This window comes from Pongo pygmaeus, chromosome 14 (assembly GCF_028885625.2).
Source record: "Pongo pygmaeus isolate AG05252 chromosome 14, NHGRI_mPonPyg2-v2.0_pri, whole genome shotgun sequence".
Lineage (NCBI taxonomy): Eukaryota > Metazoa > Chordata > Mammalia > Primates > Hominidae > Pongo > Pongo pygmaeus.
In genome coordinates this window covers 61618925-61638048 of record NC_072387.2, presented here as the reverse complement: position 1 = coordinate 61638048, position 19124 = coordinate 61618925, and the positions used below count along the sequence as shown (strand labels likewise).

General features: G+C 39.6%; 1 protein-coding gene across 3 annotated transcripts in view; it reads right to left on the bottom strand.

Annotated features, from left to right (window-relative positions):
* Positions 1–450: 450 nt before the first annotated feature.
* Positions 451–19124, bottom strand: part of OLFM4 (olfactomedin 4) — a 147061-nt gene continuing 128387 nt past the window's right edge. For 2 of the 3 annotated variants that reach the window (XM_063650691.1, XM_063650692.1), the window contains 4 exons: positions 17969–18121; positions 10381–10593; positions 9239–9398; positions 774–2536 (listed from right to left, as the gene is read on the bottom strand). In XM_063650691.1, coding sequence (XP_063506761.1) covers positions 1734–2536; positions 9239–9398; positions 10381–10593; positions 17969–18121 — 1329 coding nt within the window. In that variant the 3' untranslated portion in view covers positions 774–1733. Of the gene's footprint in view, positions 2537–9238; positions 9399–10380; positions 10594–17968; positions 18122–19124 lie in introns of all 3 variants that reach the window. The other variant, XM_054446816.2, reaches the window with a different exon arrangement.

Below are 19124 nucleotides of genomic sequence, written 5' to 3'. Positions count from 1 at the left end.
GGTACTTCTCTTCCTGGTATACCCAGTTAGTCCTTTTGCTTTCTGCCCAAGTCCTACTGTCTGGGGAAGATCCAGAGGCTTCTGATCCATGTTAATAGCTCAATTGGAAAAGGAACATAAGCCACACAAATGTAGTCTAGCATTGGAAATAATCAGATCAGTCATGCAAATTCATAAGTACATAAGGTCATATCCCAAAAGATAATAGGGCAGTCATGTACAATAAAAGCTGCCAGAAAGAGTGGATTTTAAAGGGAAAGAAAAATGAAAGTGCCAGCCTAACTTTGGACTCTTATAAATAAGTTATTGATGTGATCTGTTGTTAGGTGTGCAATCTCCCAGCACTAGTGTTTGGGAGGTAGCCATTCTCCGAACCTCATAGCAAGATATGGACTACCCTGTTAAGAGCTTTAAAAAAAAAAATTAAAAGTAAATAAAACAAAAGATGACTTTTTTCAAAGCACATTTTAGTCATTTATTTTAAAAGGGGGAGTAAAGCATTTAAATAGCCAACCCTATAGACTAGGACTTGAACATCAAAGGAAAAACAGACAAAGACTAGATGATAAAGTCATTCAAAAGCACAGAAGCATATCACATACACCAGCAAGGTTTCCAACTACTGCGCTGATTAACTAGATACCCTCAATAGCCTTTCTATAGCTCGTCCTAGAAAAAAAATTAAATTTTCATTTTCTTACAAGTTCCAGGCTTAAACAAAGGCAAAAATTACATGCAACAACTGATATGCTCATAAGTCGCACATATGCTCCAAGGTCTTTATTATATAACAATAAATGCTAGCACTTTGTCGCTGCCATCAGATTTTCTTATAGTCTTAAAGCCATGTAAATAAAAGTTCATAATGAAATCAAAGAAAATTAATTTGTCTAATCTTAGATCAGTTCCATAGAAAACTATTAATTTTTTTAAAGTAGGCGGTAGAGAGGGGGTCGGGGGGAATTGGTTAGTAAGTCTGGTTCTAATCTTCTGAGCTGCCTTTGGAAGGAAGTTATGAGGTAGAGGGTTCTACTGACTTTTAATTAGGTGGACAAAGAGAGAAAAGAAAAAGCAGGTGCCTCATCTGCAGATCCTTCTGGGATTTATTTGCCGTGTACAATTTAATGCATAAAAAGGCCTCTCTCCAAAAAACTCAGCACTTTACATATGTAGAACATATAAGCATGCCAAATTTACTTATCTGCCACATACAAAGCATCATTCCAGGTGCTAGTGAGGGGAAAAAAAGTTGGAGATTTGGTCCCTCAAGGAGCTCCAGATATTAATCTACATAACTAAGTCCCCAGGTTTCTTCCAGGCATGGAAGAATTAGTGGTGCTACATGGATGAGGACTAGTCATTGGGCAATATTTCCCGTACAAAGAATCTCTAGACGCCATACTGAGTTTTAGGTTCCTTAATTCCTAATTTAAGGCTTCTAGTGAAGCCTCCTCACAGTAGGCTTCGCTAGGCCCACAGTGCCCCTAGACCTCTGACAATCCCACCCTAGACAGACTTTATTGCAAAATGCACCTGAAGAGGCAGATGATTCCCAAGAGAACTCACCAAATCAAGACAAATGTCCTAGGTCTCTAGTGTGGTAGAACTATGCACCTAAACATTGCTGCAAAACAAACACACTTTTAGACACCCCTGCAGATATCTAAGTAAGTGGAGAAGACTATTTCTTCAACAAACATTTTATTTCTCTTTCACCCTAACTCCTAAACAGCTTATTGGGGCTTCTGCAAGACAGAAAGATCATAATTCAGAAGGTAACCGTCATTATAGACATAAAGTTTCTGGTCAAAAGGGTTATAGTTAATGCTCTGCACTTTTTCCTGCATCTTATGCATTACAATGTCTAGTTTGCCCTCTTTCCCTGTGTTTGTGTCATAATAGTAAAAAATCTCTTCTGTTCTGGTGTTCATAGTGCGGGTGGCATACAGAACCCCACATACCATGAAGGCATTAGAAGCAGATGGTTTATACTGCTTGGTATACCAAGTGTTTAGCACCTGAAGTGTGGTGTCATTGAGTTTACTAATCACCATGTTACCAGTGCTGGCTTCAGTTGAATAAATAACCCACAATCCATTCTCATCCACAGCAAAGTCAATATCTTGCCAAGCAACATTAGCATATGAAAAACGGTTATTATAGGCAGCATTAGGGAGAGTTTGAGTCACAGCAATCGTGTTGGTGGTCAGGTTAACTCTGGCAATATTCCTGGTGTTGTACATGTTGACGTACATGTTGTTGTTGTAAACTGCTGTACCACTACCTTGGCCATAGGTGATCTGCAACTGTCGAGCATTTATATACAATAGCAAATCATCCAGTGTGTTGTACAGTCTGTAATATTCCAACAGTCTCCCATCTGTATTCAACGGCGCCACCCAATACAGTCCTTTGTTTGGATGCTGGGGAGAGTAATCCCTACCCCAAGCACCATACAGATAAGAAAACCCTCTCCAGTTGAGCTGAACCACAGACGGTTTGCTGATGTTCACCACACCACCATGACCACAGCTCCCTATACAAACAAGAAAATAAAAAGGCATTTTTAGAGAAAAGGAATGACAGGATACAAATAGTTTAATATCCTAAGCACCAAAGGAATCTATAAATATTTTTCCTGTCAAGGTTCAATAACAACAGTTGTTCTGATGGAGAAGAGCCAAACCTCCTCTTAGTTCAGTGCATTCAGTCTCAATGCAAACCCGATGTCAGCTCTACAGAGAACTACCTTCTGTTTCCATGGGTGGGTTTTCAATCTGGAAAATAGGAATAATGAAACCAGCAAGAACTATATTTAAAAAGTTTGGAGGCCCAGAGAGAGGAAAGGGAGACTTGGTGAATTTAATATATTTCCTTCTATCAGAAAGCATTTGGCAAATATTATCTTATTTTGTTTTTCTTATAGCAAAATCAAGAAAGCAAGATTATCCCACAATCCTACCCTATTTCTGTAAATCCACAAGATGTTATTCACTAGGGTCACCCCAGAAAGAATAGTGATAAGGCAGAAGCTTTTCCCAGGCAAGGCTTCATGCCCTTCCTCATTCTCCCCTTCCTTGGGACCCCCAACTGCACATCCACGCCAGGTACCAATCCTGCTTTAAGCTATCCTCAGAAGAGGACGTTTTAAATATAGCATTTTATAGATCCAGAAAGATGGTCCTATAATTGTGGGATTTCACCCTTGAGAAGCCATAAAGTTATTTCGGGGCAACATTGCCTGCTCTGTACCCAATGCACAGCCCATCAATAAATCACTTGGTGACCGTCCTGCTGCAGAGTTACAAGGTGAGTCCCACTGTTCATAACCCATATGCTATTGTGCCATAGAATGACATGCAAGTATTTCATCTTTCCATCCAGAAACTGTCATTGTCACAATGTGTACAATCAAGTGGGACAAGATTCACTGGTCCACTGAATCTACATTCCCTGTAACACTTGGGTAAATGACTCAGTCTGGGCGATCAACCCTTCACATTGTACTCCTGCTGAAATGCCTGCCATCCCAGGAGTTTATGAGCTATAAAAATAAAATAAAGTTCCTCCAATATTTTTATAACAACTATCCAAAGAGTTGAACACACATTTTCTGGGATCTTAACTCAGAAAAACTCATGAGATGGTTTATTGGATAACAAAGAAAACCCAACTTCAAGTATATTTGAGGTCATTTTCCCTCGTCCTGCTGCTCAGAGCAGAGCAGGTGAGACAGGAAAGGAGCAGAACCTGAATTGTTGGATCTGGCTTGAAATGCTTGCAGGGACTCAGAGAGCCATTGAGGAACATGAGGTGAGTTGGAGTCAAAAGCAGAGCTCCAAAGAATTGCCTGAGATTAGCATGGAGGCGGGGAAGGGGGAGCAAAGCCTTTGTCTCTGGGTCTCTGCTGTGTCCAGTATGGAAAGACCAATTCCTTTCCTTGCTAAATGCTTTCCCTCCCCATCCTCCTCACCCAAGGACTGCTCAAAGGTGAAACCATTACTAGAAATGCTGTTTTTAGTTTTCCAATCTGCTGGGGCTTTTTGGTCCCAGAATTAAATATGTGCTCCTTAAATGCTCTCAAAAATCCGCATTTAGTGAGAAAGCCAGTCAACCATACAACACGTAGAGAAATGAAACCAGTCTGTACCCAACCTCAAATAATTTTGCATATCATTAAGCAGAACACAGTCGCAGGTTTATTTTAATAATGCATGTGCCATTTCATAATAAAAAAGCAACGTGTTTTCAGCCAAGAGACTATTCTCCAATGAAGAAATAATAAATAAAATTATAAATTATTATTTCTTCTACTAAAAGTGATCTCTCAGATGAATGCTTGTTTGCTTTTGTTTATGAAACAATGCATGAATTATTAAAATAAAGTTAGCGGTGTGTTCAGTTTAATGATAACAAAAACTGTTCAAGTTTCCATATGCTACAAACTGGATTTTCTAGCTAAAGTATCTTCCTGAGAGCTTATTTATTTAACTACATTTCACTCTAAGGAAAGTCACTCTTTTTTCTTTCAGGTTGGAAGACAAAAATTGTTTGCTTCATTGAATCTTGCCTTCCTGAAAAGAAAATATCCCAAACTGACAGCAACAAAATATTTAAGGAAAATTTATGATGCATATAACTTATTCAAGCACTACCAAGAGGTTAAAGATAAACTATTCTGTCCCCAGATGTGGAAATTTTTAGACATGAAGGAACCAAAATAAACTTCTCAAAAAATTACTATTACTACTGCTATTACCATTAAACTAATTGCACTACTATTACTATAATAGTATTAGTACTATTACTATTGTTACTACTACTAATAGTAATAGTGGCTCATCATTTCATAAGTTGACCAGAAAATTCAAATTGCCCAGTGTAAATATTAAAATGTATGAAATTTTGTTTTTCTTACCTCCCAAACATTCCTAAACACTTTCCTGTTCATTTGTTACCCTCCTTTTATCCTCTATGGGTAAGGATAAAGGGCTATTTTTAGGGCCCTGGCTGTGGTAGAAAGGAAGCGGAAATGGGGATGAGAACTCAACATTGCTGCCAATGCTACAAATGTGGCCACAACAATGTCAGACCAGGAAAAATGCTATGGTGGGCTTCCTCGACTCCTGGCAGCAAACCATCTTGGACACGATACTGAAACTGACAGCCAGTCCAGTGCCCACCATTCCTCAGAGTCCCCATCCCCCCATCCCATCTTCACTGAGCTTCTCACTACCCTCCCTTATCTCATACTCCTTGCCAGCCCCTTCCTTCATGTCAAGGTCTTAGACGTACTTCATTCCATACTTCATACCCAGTTTCCATCCCAATTTCACCCTGACACTTGGGCAACAGCCAATTGCCCATTCATGATCCAAGAATTCTGAAAGACCATTGAATCATTTTGCATTTTCTGGTGGAAGAGAACATGCAGCACAGAACTGTCAGGAGCAAAAGTACCCTTTTACCTACTCCACTAGCAAGGAAGCAAAAATAATTTGGCGTTAAGCAGATACGTGAGTTGTTGGAATTTTCTTTTCACTCCAGAAATCACAGGTGCACCTCTCTGTTAGAGCATCTGTGGAAGGCAGCCTAGTATGGGAAATACTACTAGACAGATTCTAATTCAAAGCCTGATTCCAATAGTAGTTGTGTATCCTTGAGCAAGTTACTTAACCTTCTGAGCCTCAGTTTCCTCATGTCAGAAGAAAAATAATACCAACTCCGCAAAATAGTTACGAAAAATACAGAGAAGATATGTAAATGTTACTCAGTAAATGGTAAATATCTCAGTATAATCACATCATGTTACAATTGGAGGTTTAGATGTCTCATTTCCTAGATAGTGGCTTCTGGAGGTTTCTTTACTCATGCTGGTAACCCCAGTACCCAGAACAGGACCAGCCACACAGTGGCACCAAATTATGTTTGTGGAATAAAGGAATGAAAGATTAATCAAATCACCTAAACTCAGCTTACCCTTATTTATAAAACACTAGCCTTCCACCCTGCTACATATCTGGTTTTTCAAAAAGCCTGGTATTTACTCCATGGAACATAATTTGAGGAACTCTCTATACAAGTTTAGCCTTGGTTGGCACTCTCTTCATCATGCAGTTCATTAGATGGCACCATGGTACTCTGAAAATATCTGAGGAAGCCATAATCATGAGACTTTAAAATATTCTGACTTGGCTTTTTAAAAGTATCATGGTTAGTTGCATTTTTTAAAGCCAATAATTATATGACTGCAGAGGAAAATTAATCTTGGATCTATTAATGCACTCTCTCAACTGGGCAACTGAACTTTGTTTGAGCCAGGAGGAGAATATGATTGACTTATAAGAATTAGGCAATTAAAACAATCATAGTCATAACATGATTAAGACTAAATTGACTCTGAAGTGTTGGATATATGCTGTTCAACATGTGGCTCTTCCCTAAGCTTGAGATTTTAGCAGGTCACCCCATTTCTTTCAGACCCCATTTAATCATCAACTACTTACTGAGCATCACTATGGACCAGCATAGAGCCTTGCATCCCCAAGCAAACTGGAGATGAACCCCTGAGCACCCAATCACATTTGGCCTGTATACAGTCATTTAGATTCACAGGCAAAACAGAGACAGACTGAATTTTTAAGGGAGAAAAGTTAATGAGTAGAAGGCCAATTATTTTAGATTAGAAAGTTCTATGAAATGAGGCAGAAAAAGGATGTTGTTTGTAGCAAAAACCAAATAGGAAGCATATTTTATTGAACCTGGGATACATTCACTTAGTTCTAAGTTCAAGCTGACCACTGGGTTAGCAAACTGTAGCTACAAGGCAGGGGGCCCAGAGAGCGCAGAGTTACTTTAGAGCTGAGACTTGCATATAGTCTTCTTTATTCTGTGCAACTCTGCAGTGAAATAAGCAGACAGGCCAGATTCTAAAGTCCCATAATAGGGAATAACTTTAATTAAAGTCTCCACAGGCTCACAAGTTTGTGGTGCTTGGGGATTTTCCAATTCTGCATTATCAACCAATCCAAACAGAAAGAGAGCAAGTGGAAGAAATTGACTTAAAAACATGACCAAAAGTCAGTTTAATATAAACATCATAAATACAATATGAACAAAGCTGGAAGAGAGCCAAGTGGCTTGGCAGAGATTCAGGTACAGCCAAGGTTGTGGGAAAGTGAGTAAAAATCTGGGTCCAATTTGCTTAAACAACACAGCTGGGCTAGGATGGATCACAGAAGTCTAAGTGTGAGGGCGTAGGGGAAAGTTCTGGGGAAAAAAAAATCCAACAAAAACAACCCAACAGCCTCACTTGTTTTCTTCCCTGGGTACTAAGCAATGCATTTTCTCCCCACCGTTGTCCTTGGATTACTGCTGCCGGACACCTTTAGTCCTGAACTGACCAGGGAGCAAAGACTCTAGCCTTGCAGCTTCTGCTCTGTCATTAACTACTTGTGTGGCCTCAGGAAAAGCAGCCTCCTTACCATCCAAGTCTTCTCCCCTGAGACAAGACGAGGCTAAGTTAGATGGCCCTGAATATTCCTTCATCTAAAATGTCCTCATTCTAAGGGATGCATAGAAAATTATGCCAGAAAAATCTATTCCATGAGGAGGATTTGCAAGGGGTGTTGGGGAGCTCATTCAGGTATTATCAGAAGTTGTCACTGCTTCAGCCTCTGCCTCAGTGAGCCCTCTGTGGTCCAGCAGAAACAGCTCTCATTTGCTACATTTTTGCACCACTAATCCCAGACTAAATTTAGCCTTAGCTTATTACAGAGGACAGACCATGTTCTCTGCCCTAAACCTCCTCTGCAGGTTGAGAAATTTGAACAGTTGTTCAAATTTATGTCACCTCCTTTCTGGAGAAGTTGAAAGGCCATTTTGTTCTGGGGCAGGATTCTGACCATTAGACGACACCTGTCTTAGTAGGACACACTCCTATTTGCAGAGGAAGGAAAAAAATCCACCTGAACAAGACCAAGAGGCTTATATCCATGGCTATACCTATTTAATAATTGAAGCCTTAAAAAATCAGTTACATCTACAAGAATCCAGAACAATCTAAAAGAAAGCAGGTGTGAGGATTCATAAAAATAAAAGGGTTGCATGATTTGATGAAAAGATACAGTCCCCATTCAGGCTAAGATGCTCAGGACCTGCAGAGAGAAGGTCCCTGTGTCATCGATATCTCTAAAGGATGGGGCTGAACACTGGCCGAGAGGCTTTAGTTTACCTGAAGGGATGCACTGCAGGGCACAGTGATCTGGCACTGCTTTTGTTTTGTTGCAAGGCTTTCGCTTCAATTATCAACATTATTAATAATATCCATTGCCAGCGTGTGAGTGCCAATCATAAGGTTCCGAGCTTCCCAAGCATTGACTCATTAATCCCCACGGCCACCCTGTAAGGCAGGCATTATTATTCTCCCATTTTACAAATGAGGATATTAAGGATCCTTTTTGCTGCAGCCACCTAGCTGAGAAGCTCAGGTCTTTGGAATTCTAAAGCTATGTTCTTGTACCCTACACTCCACTGCCTCTGTTCATGGGTATATTTACATAACACCCACCTCTGTGCTGTACTTAACCCCAGTGAGAATTCATTAGAGACTAAAATGCCACCCCTACACCAAGAACTCACAATCCATGAGGAATGGCAAGACACATCCACAAGCACATGATATGTGGGGTCATTCCTTTAATCCTCACTGAATCTCAGGACACACAATATAGCAGGTGCTCAGCATGCATTTATAGGAAGAAAAAAGAAAAAATTAAAGAGAAACAGAAGGAGAGAGAGAAGATGGCAGCATCAAAGGCATAAACCCAGCTCATCAGATAAGTGAGCCAATCAGCCCTTAAATCCACAGGAAAGTGGATGCCACACACAAGATTCCAGAGGCTTTCCCCTGAGGCCCCTGATAGGGCCTCCATCACCATAGAGATTTTTGTTCCCTGTTAGAAAATGCAAAGAGAATACGTGTAACTTGTGGATTTTGCTTTAAATCAACTCATTGTTTGTGCTCTTCCTTTGTGAAACCCAGAATACGATAGCATGTAGAATACTTGGGAGGAAGGGAATTTTAAAACATGGGAGAGAAAACTGAGAACTGAAAAAAAAAAAAAAAAAAAAAAAACACCTTCTTCTTTCACCATTGCAATCCCTAATCCCTTCCCCACCCCACTCAGAGCTCCTTATGGGGTCTGGCACAAGTGGTTAAAAAAAGTGGCATGCTTACCTGGAGTGGGAGGAGGGTGGACGACAGGGGTGTTTTGATCTTTAGAGGCCTCACACTCTTTCAGCTTGGTCTTCAGAGCCACAATTTCTCGACGAATGGCAACGACATTGTTTTTGTCTAGCGTCTCAAGCTTCTCTACCACGAGAGTCATATTCCTTATCTAAGGAAATAAAAATTCAGAGTGACTTTATATTATGGTGCAATTTCTTTCATAAACATTCCAGGGCTGAATTTGTCATTTAGTGAAACATTGCCAGAGAATACACCAGAGATTCTTCTGAAGGGTTTCATTTGGAAGAATACATTTTATGGTTTAGCATGAATGCCTGTCAGATGTCAGGCAGATGTGTGTGACAACAAGAAAATGGCAAAGATTTTAACAGCTTTAATAATAGAGCCCAAGCTCATCCTCAGCATCCACAAATGTCCATTAAAGTTCATTTCTAATAACCTTCCCCTATAAACTTGTGTTTACTCATGTTGTATTATAATTAAGATTATAATGAATGGTGAGGGCCAGAGAAAGCTTAAATTCTAAAATACGTAACTAGAATTCTCAATTATAGCCCATGTCATGACTGTGCTAGTAAATTTTTGTTGATGTAAATTACCCGACCATAACGTTAATGTGATGGTCTTTATCCACAGATCTTAAAAGGCTTTACAGAAATATACAAGAAATTTCTTAAAGGGGGTTTCCAGTTTGTAGAGAAGGATTCCGGGTTATTCAAAAGGAGAAACAAACCTAGCAAGTTTACCACAATCAGGTATATTGTGGATTTCTAGTTCCATGAGGATAAATCTAGAGCAGAGAAGACACCTCATATAGCTTGGCCATGAACAGTTGTTCAACTTTATGCCAGCTCCTTTTCAGAGAAGTTGAAAGGGCATTTTATTCTGGGGCAGGATTCTGACTATTAGACGACATCTGCTCCTAAGTCAGCACATTCCCAACGTGCTTAACTTACTATTCAAACACAGGCCCTTATCCAAAACAGAACATAGTGATATGCCATGTGGCCATGAGACAGTAGAGAATTAGAAGTTGGAAGAGAGAGTTTCACTTCCTGGTACTAGTACTTGCTTACAGTCACTGAAGGGAGTTTATTATTAATTTACCAAGAAGTGAGTTCACTCCTTACCTCCACCTCCAGCTGGTCAACAATTTCTGAGCTTCCACCAAAGCTCTCCTTCAGCTGTATGACCAGTTTCTCCATCTCCTTCACTTCTACCTTGATCAGCTGGAAGTCCAGTTCAGTGTAAGAAATGGTATCCTTCTCCATGATGTCAATTCGGACAGTTAGGTTTAACAATTTCTTTTCATACACACTGATTAATTGGACATATTCCCTCACCTGAAAGAAAATCAAAAGGTTCAAGCCAATTCCCTGAGTAGTATCACATCATCTTCTTCCACTACTGAGCCCTTGAGTTGAGAACTATTTGATTCTTGCCAATCATTGTTTTTTGTAATGAAATAGATCAAAAATATATTTAACTAGATTTTTAAAATGTATCCATGTACAAGAACTTATTACTCCAATTGAAGGGAGGTAGATTTTATACTTTGCCAGACTAAAAATAATTTTGCTTCAGCATCATCATTTGCAGGTATATTTTAATCTCCATTTTTTAAAAAGTTTTTAGGTTCAGGGGTACATACCCAGGTTTGTTATACAGGTAAACTCATGTCATGGGGGTTTGTTGTACAGATTATTTTGTCTCCCAGGTACTAAGCCTAGTACCCAATAGATTTTTTGTTGTTGTTCCTCTCCCTTCTTTCACCCTCCACCCTCAAGTAGGCTTCTGTTGTTCTCCTCTTTGCGTCCATGTGTTCTCATCATTTAGCTCTCATTTATATGTGAGAACATGTGGTATTTGGTTTTCTCTTCTTCTGTTAATTTGCTTAGGAGAATGGCTTCCAGCTCCATCCATGTTCCTACAAAGAACATGATCTCATTCTTTCTTATGGTTGCAAAGTATTCCATGGTGTATATGGCCCATATTTTCTTTATCCAGTGTACCATTGATGAGCATTTAGGTTGATTTCATGTCTTTGCTATTGTGAATAGTACTGCAATGTACATACACGCCCATGTATCTTTATGGTAGAACAATTTATATTCCTTTGGGCATATACCCAGTAAAGGGATTGCTAGGTTGAATAATAGTTCTTTTTAGTTCTTCGAGTCACCACACTGCTTTCCGCAATGGCTGAACTAATTCAAACTCCCACCAACAGTGTATAAATGTTCCCTTTCCTCTGCCACCTCACCAGCATCTGTTATTTTTTTACTTTTTAATGATAGCCATTCAGGACTGGTATGAGATGGTATCTTACTGTGGCTTCGATTTGCATTTCTCTAATGATCAGGTGATATTGAGCCCTTTTTTCTTAATCTCCATTTTAATGTTTGAAGACATTAGCTCCCCAAATTAAACTGGTTTGTATCATAGTCTCTTGCCATCTCTCCTCCCTTCAACACACTTACTCTAATTGTTTCTCAACCTCAGCACTGTTAGCATTTGGGACTGGATTGTCATTTCTTGTGGGGGTTGTGCTGTGAATTACACAATATTAAGCAGCATCCCTGGCTTCTTCATGCCAGTTGCATCCAACCACTCCCCGGTTATGATAACCAAAAATGTCTCTGGGCATTGCTAAATGTTCCCTGGGGACAAAATCATTGCCACCGCCAACACCACCCTCCTTCTATTTAGAAACATGGCTCTAAATCTAAGTATTTTCTGGAAAAGGGAGAAATGCGCTATGCTGAATTCCTTCTTTGATCACCATGTACAATTAGTTTTGATCCCCTCTGCCTTTTACAAAGTGGCATAAAGATCCAACCTACTACACAATATGTGAATGTGTGTGCCCTGTAGAGTACACATTTCATTAAGTGCACCCACATTTATTCCAAGAACTGATTATTGCAATCAGACCTTTAAATTACAGATTTGTTGCATATATTTGAATGTCTGATCATTAAGTTAAAATACTTCCAAAAATTCCCTTGGCAGTTTAGTGTATAATTGGAATCTCCAAATGGATATTTTAATAAACACAGTTGGTGGTTCTTTCTGTGTCTGATCTCTAAAGAAAATGCCATGGCTTTTTTAAGGACCTGCTCATTAAATGTTTCTGGCTTTATATGCTTTTTAAAAATTTGAACAGAAGTGATACTTTTCCCAAAACTACACTAATATCAAGTAGCTGATCCACAGTACCTGGATGAATTTAGAGCCAGATGTTGGCCTCTAATCCTTCTCATACCAAAAGCAATCCTAACTTCTGTCATTTCAGCCCTTCCACTTAACCCCATTGTGCAAATTAAAGTAGACTCATAGACCACAGACCTAGAGGTCTAGGGCTTCAGGCAAAAAGGATTTTAATGAAAGTTGAAAAAACAGTCCTTGGCACTGCTAGTGTATCTCCTCGGGCAACTGATGCTCACTGCCATTGGATATACCATAACTCGGAGGATGACAAGGCTGGTGATATTTTGGCGGATAGGGAGGTTAAAACATATATACAGCCACCCCTTAGTATCCATGGTGGATTGGTTTCAGAACCTCCCAAGAATAACAAAATTCAAGGATGCTTAAGACTCTGACAGAAAATGGTACAGTATTTGCCTACAATCTACACACATCCTCCCAAATACTTTAAATCAAGTCTAGATTACTTATAATACCTAAAACAATGTAAATGCTATATAAATCATTGTTGTATTGTTTTTTATTTGTATAATTTCTGTTGTTACGTGGTTATTTTTATTAGTTTTTTTCCGTGAAATTTTTCAATCTGAGTTTGGTTATATCTGCAGATGCAGAACCAAGGCTATGGAGGGCTCACTATATATAAAACCTAACAAGTCCCCCTCAGAAGTGCACTGCAGATACAGGGCTGCCAGGTTCCAGTGTCTACAAAACTCAGGCATAAAACCTTGACTATGATAAAAATAAATAAATAAAGTGCCAATCCATTACAGAAATGGAAGTTTGAGAAATAAATATGCTTGTTGGCATTTGGCCTTGCCAGCTCTTGGAACAAATGAAACACCCTCAGCTTCTCTGGAACATTTTGGTGGCACATCGCAGCTGTTGTTCTACAAAAATGAGTGATTCAACTGTCATCTCTGCTAAATAAAATGTGGTTCTCCTAGATTCTCACAAAAAAAGCAAGGCATACTCTGGAGTTTGTTACCTATAAAAATGTGCGGTGTGCCTGCCCTGGTGCAGATAAAATGAAGGGTCTGTAAAGATCCATTTGAGGAAAAAAACTCCAGGTTCTTCAGCTGACACTTAAAGGATGCTCAGCGGTGTTCAGGAAAATGGCAATCATCCATGGAGTTAGAGAAGACACAAAAGAGCTTGGGGATGGGCCAGAAAGACTTCAGAGTGTGAACTTTACTAATTAAAGTAAATCATTCATATGAACTTTTCACATACACGAATCTGTAGCTTTGGGAATGCGTGGACAATGCTGACCACATGCCAGCTCCTCCTGGGAGGTGCAGTCTTGGGAGAGGCAGCCCAGCCTGCCTGGGAGCCTCCAGTCCCACATCCCTGGCACTTGGGGCACTTTCTGCATTTTTTTCTTCTTCTAGAAAATACAGTCATTTGCTGTATAACATTTTTGTCAATGACAGACCACATATATGACAGTGGTCCCATGAGATTATAAATGTCATATTTTTACTGTACCTTTTCTATGTTTAGATATATATGCACACACAAAAACTTACCATTGTATTATAATTGCCTACAGTATTCAGTACAGTCACAGGCTGTACAGGTTTGTAGCCTGGCAATAGGCTATATCACATAGCCTGAGTGTGTAGTTGGCTACACCCTCTAGGTTTGTGTAAGTATACAATGATGTTCACCAATGTTAAAATCACCTAACGATGCATTTATCAGAACATGTCCCTGTCTTTAGCTGACCTATGGCTGTATTTTGATCTAGAACAGTGGTTCTAAATGGAGGGAGGGTGGTAGTGGTGGTGATTTTGTCCTGGTTCTCATAACTGGGGGGTGGGTGAGTGCTATCGGCATCTAAAGACCAAGGACGCTGCTAAACATTCTATCAAGAATATGGGTCTAGCCTTGAGAAGACACGTCCTGTGTCAACATCTTTACTTCGAAGCTCCTCATCACTACAAGTCCGAGCACTGGACGGCTCATCTATGTTTTAGTTGAGCCTTTAAGCCACCAGCCTAACATTCACAGCTTCCATTTTATTTTGCTTGTTATGCACATACTATATCATTGATGAGGAATAAAATTTGTGTGAGTGTTGGTTTGAGGGTGCCTGTTATTGTTCCTTATAATTAATGTGGTCTTGTAAAGAATTAATCTGGTTCATGTTTCTGCCAGTCTCTCAAAACCTGTGATTATAACTATGGCCAGACTATTTGAAATAAGTACGTTTACTTTGCAACATACTACTATTTTCAATATATGTTTCAAAGTAAATGTAACAGGGTTCATTGAGCCTGGAGTGATTGTAAAGACATATAAAGTACTTTGGAGCTAGACCCAACTAGACTCAAATCTAACTTCAGTACTTAGTGGGCAAATCACTTAATTTCTTTAACCCTTAGTTTCCTGTAAACTGGGGGTAATGATATTGAGCTTACAAGATTATCATAAAGACTAGAGATAATGTACATTAAGTGCCTAGCTAATGGAGGCCCTATGAATTATAGAAATTAATAGAGAAACAGTAATTTCAGCGTTTTCCAATCTGACCTTTTAATTTATTATATTTCACTACATAAAATATGGCTCAATCAATGTTATTTCTTTATGGGTTGCCTTAATGTCTCCTAGGCTGCCTCAACCTTCCCGTGCATGAGGATCTACTAGCAAATGTGTCATATTAAATAACTTATGCCAAAGACCATAAGCCTCCAGAGAAAGAGAAAATCCTGAGCTGCCTTTTGTGCCATCCCTTTCCTAAGTATAGTCACAAAAGGATATACCATAAACAACAGAAAAGTATAAAATGCTTTCAGCATCTTATGCAGAGGCAGCTCCCTGTCTTCTCTGTGCACTGACAGATAATGAGTCAATGTAAGGCAGTCAAAAACCTTTTCTACTGGCCTGTCCTAAACGGACATTCTCCCAGGCCCCCGGATAAATGACGATTTTCAAGGCAACCTAGGGACAGCTGTAATAACTCACTTGGAAATTCGAAAGCCCTCAGCTAAAGAGATAACTTTGGATTTGAAGGCATTACTACTGCATCTCTTCCTGCACCTACCTTGGAGGATGCTAACAGCATGGCCAAGAGGAAAGAGAGTTGGGATGATTTTGAAGACTCGAATTCTGACCTGGCTTAACCAGCCAAGAGAGGAATGACCTTGGGCAAGTCTCCTTACCTTTATGAACTGCAGTTTTTCTGTCTCTAAAATGGGAGAGACAACACCTGGCCTATCTGCCTTAAAGGGTTACTTGAGAGGAGAATAGAACTGGAAGCATTTGAAAAAGCACAAACAAACTGCTACGATTATTGTTGTTATTATCACCTGTCACACTAAATCGATTATATAAATCCTAGCTAGCAGATAAACCTTTTTCTTAGGCCACAATCACAGTTTTTTGGGGATCAGAGCAGCCACCGACACATTCAGAACTAAAACTTTCCCACCTATTCTGCACTTCTTCCCTACCTGTCATTAGCAAAGCAGATGTTACCAGCCTCCCATACGGTACTGGAATTAAATGTCCCATATTCACAAACCTGGCAAGCCACACATACTCCCTGGAGCGCATAAGGTTTCAAACTGCCCTTCACACTGCTGCCAGCAAAGACAACATGTAAATCAGTAGTTTCCACTATTTCAAAGCAAATGACTCTAACTGAAAAGATCTTTACCTAGGATTTTCCTCTACTTGTTATGTTTTTATGCATAACTTCTTATCTGTACTTGATTATGCTGGAATAAGGCTATGAATATTAATGGTTAGAATTTATAATTTAGTGGTGTGCCTTTTCCGCTGATTAATTCAAGGACATTTTATTTCTTAAGCAGCTAGGTTTCTAGAGTAGTCAAACACATTTTCCTGGACACTCATTTAAACTTAGAATATTTATCTACCAATTCAGGCTGAAAGTAGGGTCTCAGCCTCGTCATAATTTTTGTTTTAAAGGATAACTATGTTGGATGTTGAGGTGGCAAAGCTTAAATTTCTTAGGAAAACTTATTCTGAATCTTGCAGTAAAGCCAGAGCTCCTTGTAAATTAATAGAGTTGTATTAAATAATGCATAATGTGATTATAGCCTAGCTTGGACTTCACCTGTGCAGAAAATAGGAACTTTTCTAATTGATTTTTAACTTGGGCTGAAAAGGTGGAAGGGGTCAAAACCAGAACGCCAAGTCACATTGCTCCAGCCAGCCCAGAGAAAGGCAAACCCTTTAAGATAACTTCCTCTGGCTAAAGAAAAAAACAGTAATCAGGGTTCAAGTCAGTGTTTTTACCAAGGCTGAGAAACCTGTCAGTCTTGATTCAAATTCCCAGGGAAGCCTTCAATTTTTGTCTAATATTGGACACATCAAAGGTAATGTTCCTGCTGAGACAATAGAAGATAACTATCAAGAAAGAGAGATGGAGGGTGAGGATGGAAGTGGGGATGGTTAAAGGGTAAAAAATAAAAGTAGTTAGAATAAATAAGACCTAGTATTCAACAGCACAACAGGGTGACTACAGTCCATAATAATTTCATTGTACATTTTAAAATAAGTAAGTCTAATTGGATGGTTTGTAACACAAAGGATAAATGCTTGAGGGGATGGACACTCCATTTTCCATGATGTGATTATTATGCATTGCATGCCTGTCTCAGGGTATCTCATGTACCCCATTAATACATACACCTACTATACACCAAAAAAAATTAAGATTAAAAATAAAGAGACTACAACCTTGGGTTTCACTTGGAGAAAATAGAAAAAAATAAAAGAGACTACAACTTACTGTCACAAAAAAAGAGAGTGAGGGAGAGAGAGAAGGAAGTGAGCAATTTGTAAAGATAAAAAAGGGTTAAAGAAAAGAGAGAGGGAGGGAGGAGGATGAGAGGGAGAGGATTTGAAGGAGTGGAAGTGGAGGAAGAGGAAAAGAAGGAGGGAAAAAAAGATCATCTAAAAGTAATAAAATACCCAAAAATGTCCCCCCAAAAAAGAATTAACCAGGAAAGGAAAAGAGAGATTAGAAGGGGTGAATAAGGTCAAGGATTGAGGCAAGAGAAATAAGAAACTAAAGGATGCAGGAATGGAATAGAAATAGAAGAAAAGGAAAAAGAGAAGGGAGATAGAATAGAACTAAAGGGGATAGAGGAGAAGAAAGAAAAGAAAGCAAAGCTTGAGGAAAGATCTAGAAGACCAAAAGGAAGAAGCAGCATCAAAACAAAATAAAAATTGCAGGTTGGGGTTTGCAAGGAGAGCTCAAGGCTTCTTTCCAACTGCATAAGTACCACAATACTATAGTGAGTTTATCCACGGCGTGAACAATCTGAACCCCACTTTCTTCCTGTGCTCTCATTTTCCCTGCCTTAATAAGAACTCCATTGGTGTCCTATAAAATAAATACTAAAATCACCATAGAATAAAAACGTGATGGCTTTGATACAGTGAAGAATTGTTGCTTATAAAATCCTAAATTAAAACACTTTTTGTTTTGTTTCTCTTTATCAAGATATTGCTTGAAAAGAAAATGCTTACTTTAGAAAGCTCTTTCTCAAACTTCTGAGAAAGAACCTGAGCTGTGAATTCCAAGCGTTCCATTCTGTCCACGGGAAAGGTGGTGTCTGGCAGGGAAACAGAGCACTGGCAGGTCCCGCGGTCATCCACAGAGCCGGTGAAATTGGAAAACAACTGTAAATAATAACAAGTTGAACATCAGTAACAAGCTGGAATCTGAGCTTTTGGCAACTGGAGCGACAGAAATTGGCTTATCGAGAGTACTTACAGGCAAGTAAGTGGAGTCCAATACATAAATGAATAGAATCATAGAAACAAGCTAAAACAGCTTTGTTTTCACAGGTGGGGACCACCCAGCGTTTAGCCACATCGCCACTGGTTGCACGAAAACCACTATGCCAGCAGACTTTACCTAAAGGAAGATTCTCCATTCTGGAGCTCTTTTTTTTTTTTTTTTTTTTTTTGAGACGGAGTCTCGCTCTGTCGCCCAGGCTGGAGTGCAGTGGCGCAATCTCGGCTCACTGCAAGCTCTGCCTCCCGGATTCACGCCATGCTCCTGCCTCACCCTCCCAAGTAGCTGGGACTACAGGCACCCGCCACCACGCCCGGCTAATTTTTTGTATTTTTAGTAGAGACGGGGTTTCACCGTCTTAGCCAGGGTGGTCTCGACCTCCTGACCTCGTGATCCACCCGCCTCGGCCTCCCAAAGTGCTGGGATTACAGCCCTGAGCCACTGCGCCCAGCCATTCTGGAGTCTTAAAGGAGAGTATTCCTATCTCTATGCAAGGAAAGGGAAATAAAGAAGCTATGAGAGTGCTAAGTTTGAATTTCAATTCTAGCCCTTGCTAGATGTGAAACCTTCTTAATTCTTAGTTCCTTCATCTGTAAAATGGAGATAACCTACTTCACAGGGTTGTCCTCAGTATTAACGGAGTAATGTGAGCCAAGTCCCTGGCGCAGAGTAGGTGATCCGAAAATGTCATGTTCTCTTTCCTTCTACTGCTCATTTTCTTTTCCTCACCTTCACCCCAACCCAATCCAATTCCTTTTCATCAGAATGAGGGAATCACCAAGGATGTGGGCTACAGTGAAAATATATGATGCAAATTCATATCCTCTCATCGCCTGGGAAATTGCAAATTAACATCCTTCAAAATGGGAACCAGCCATTTGTTAG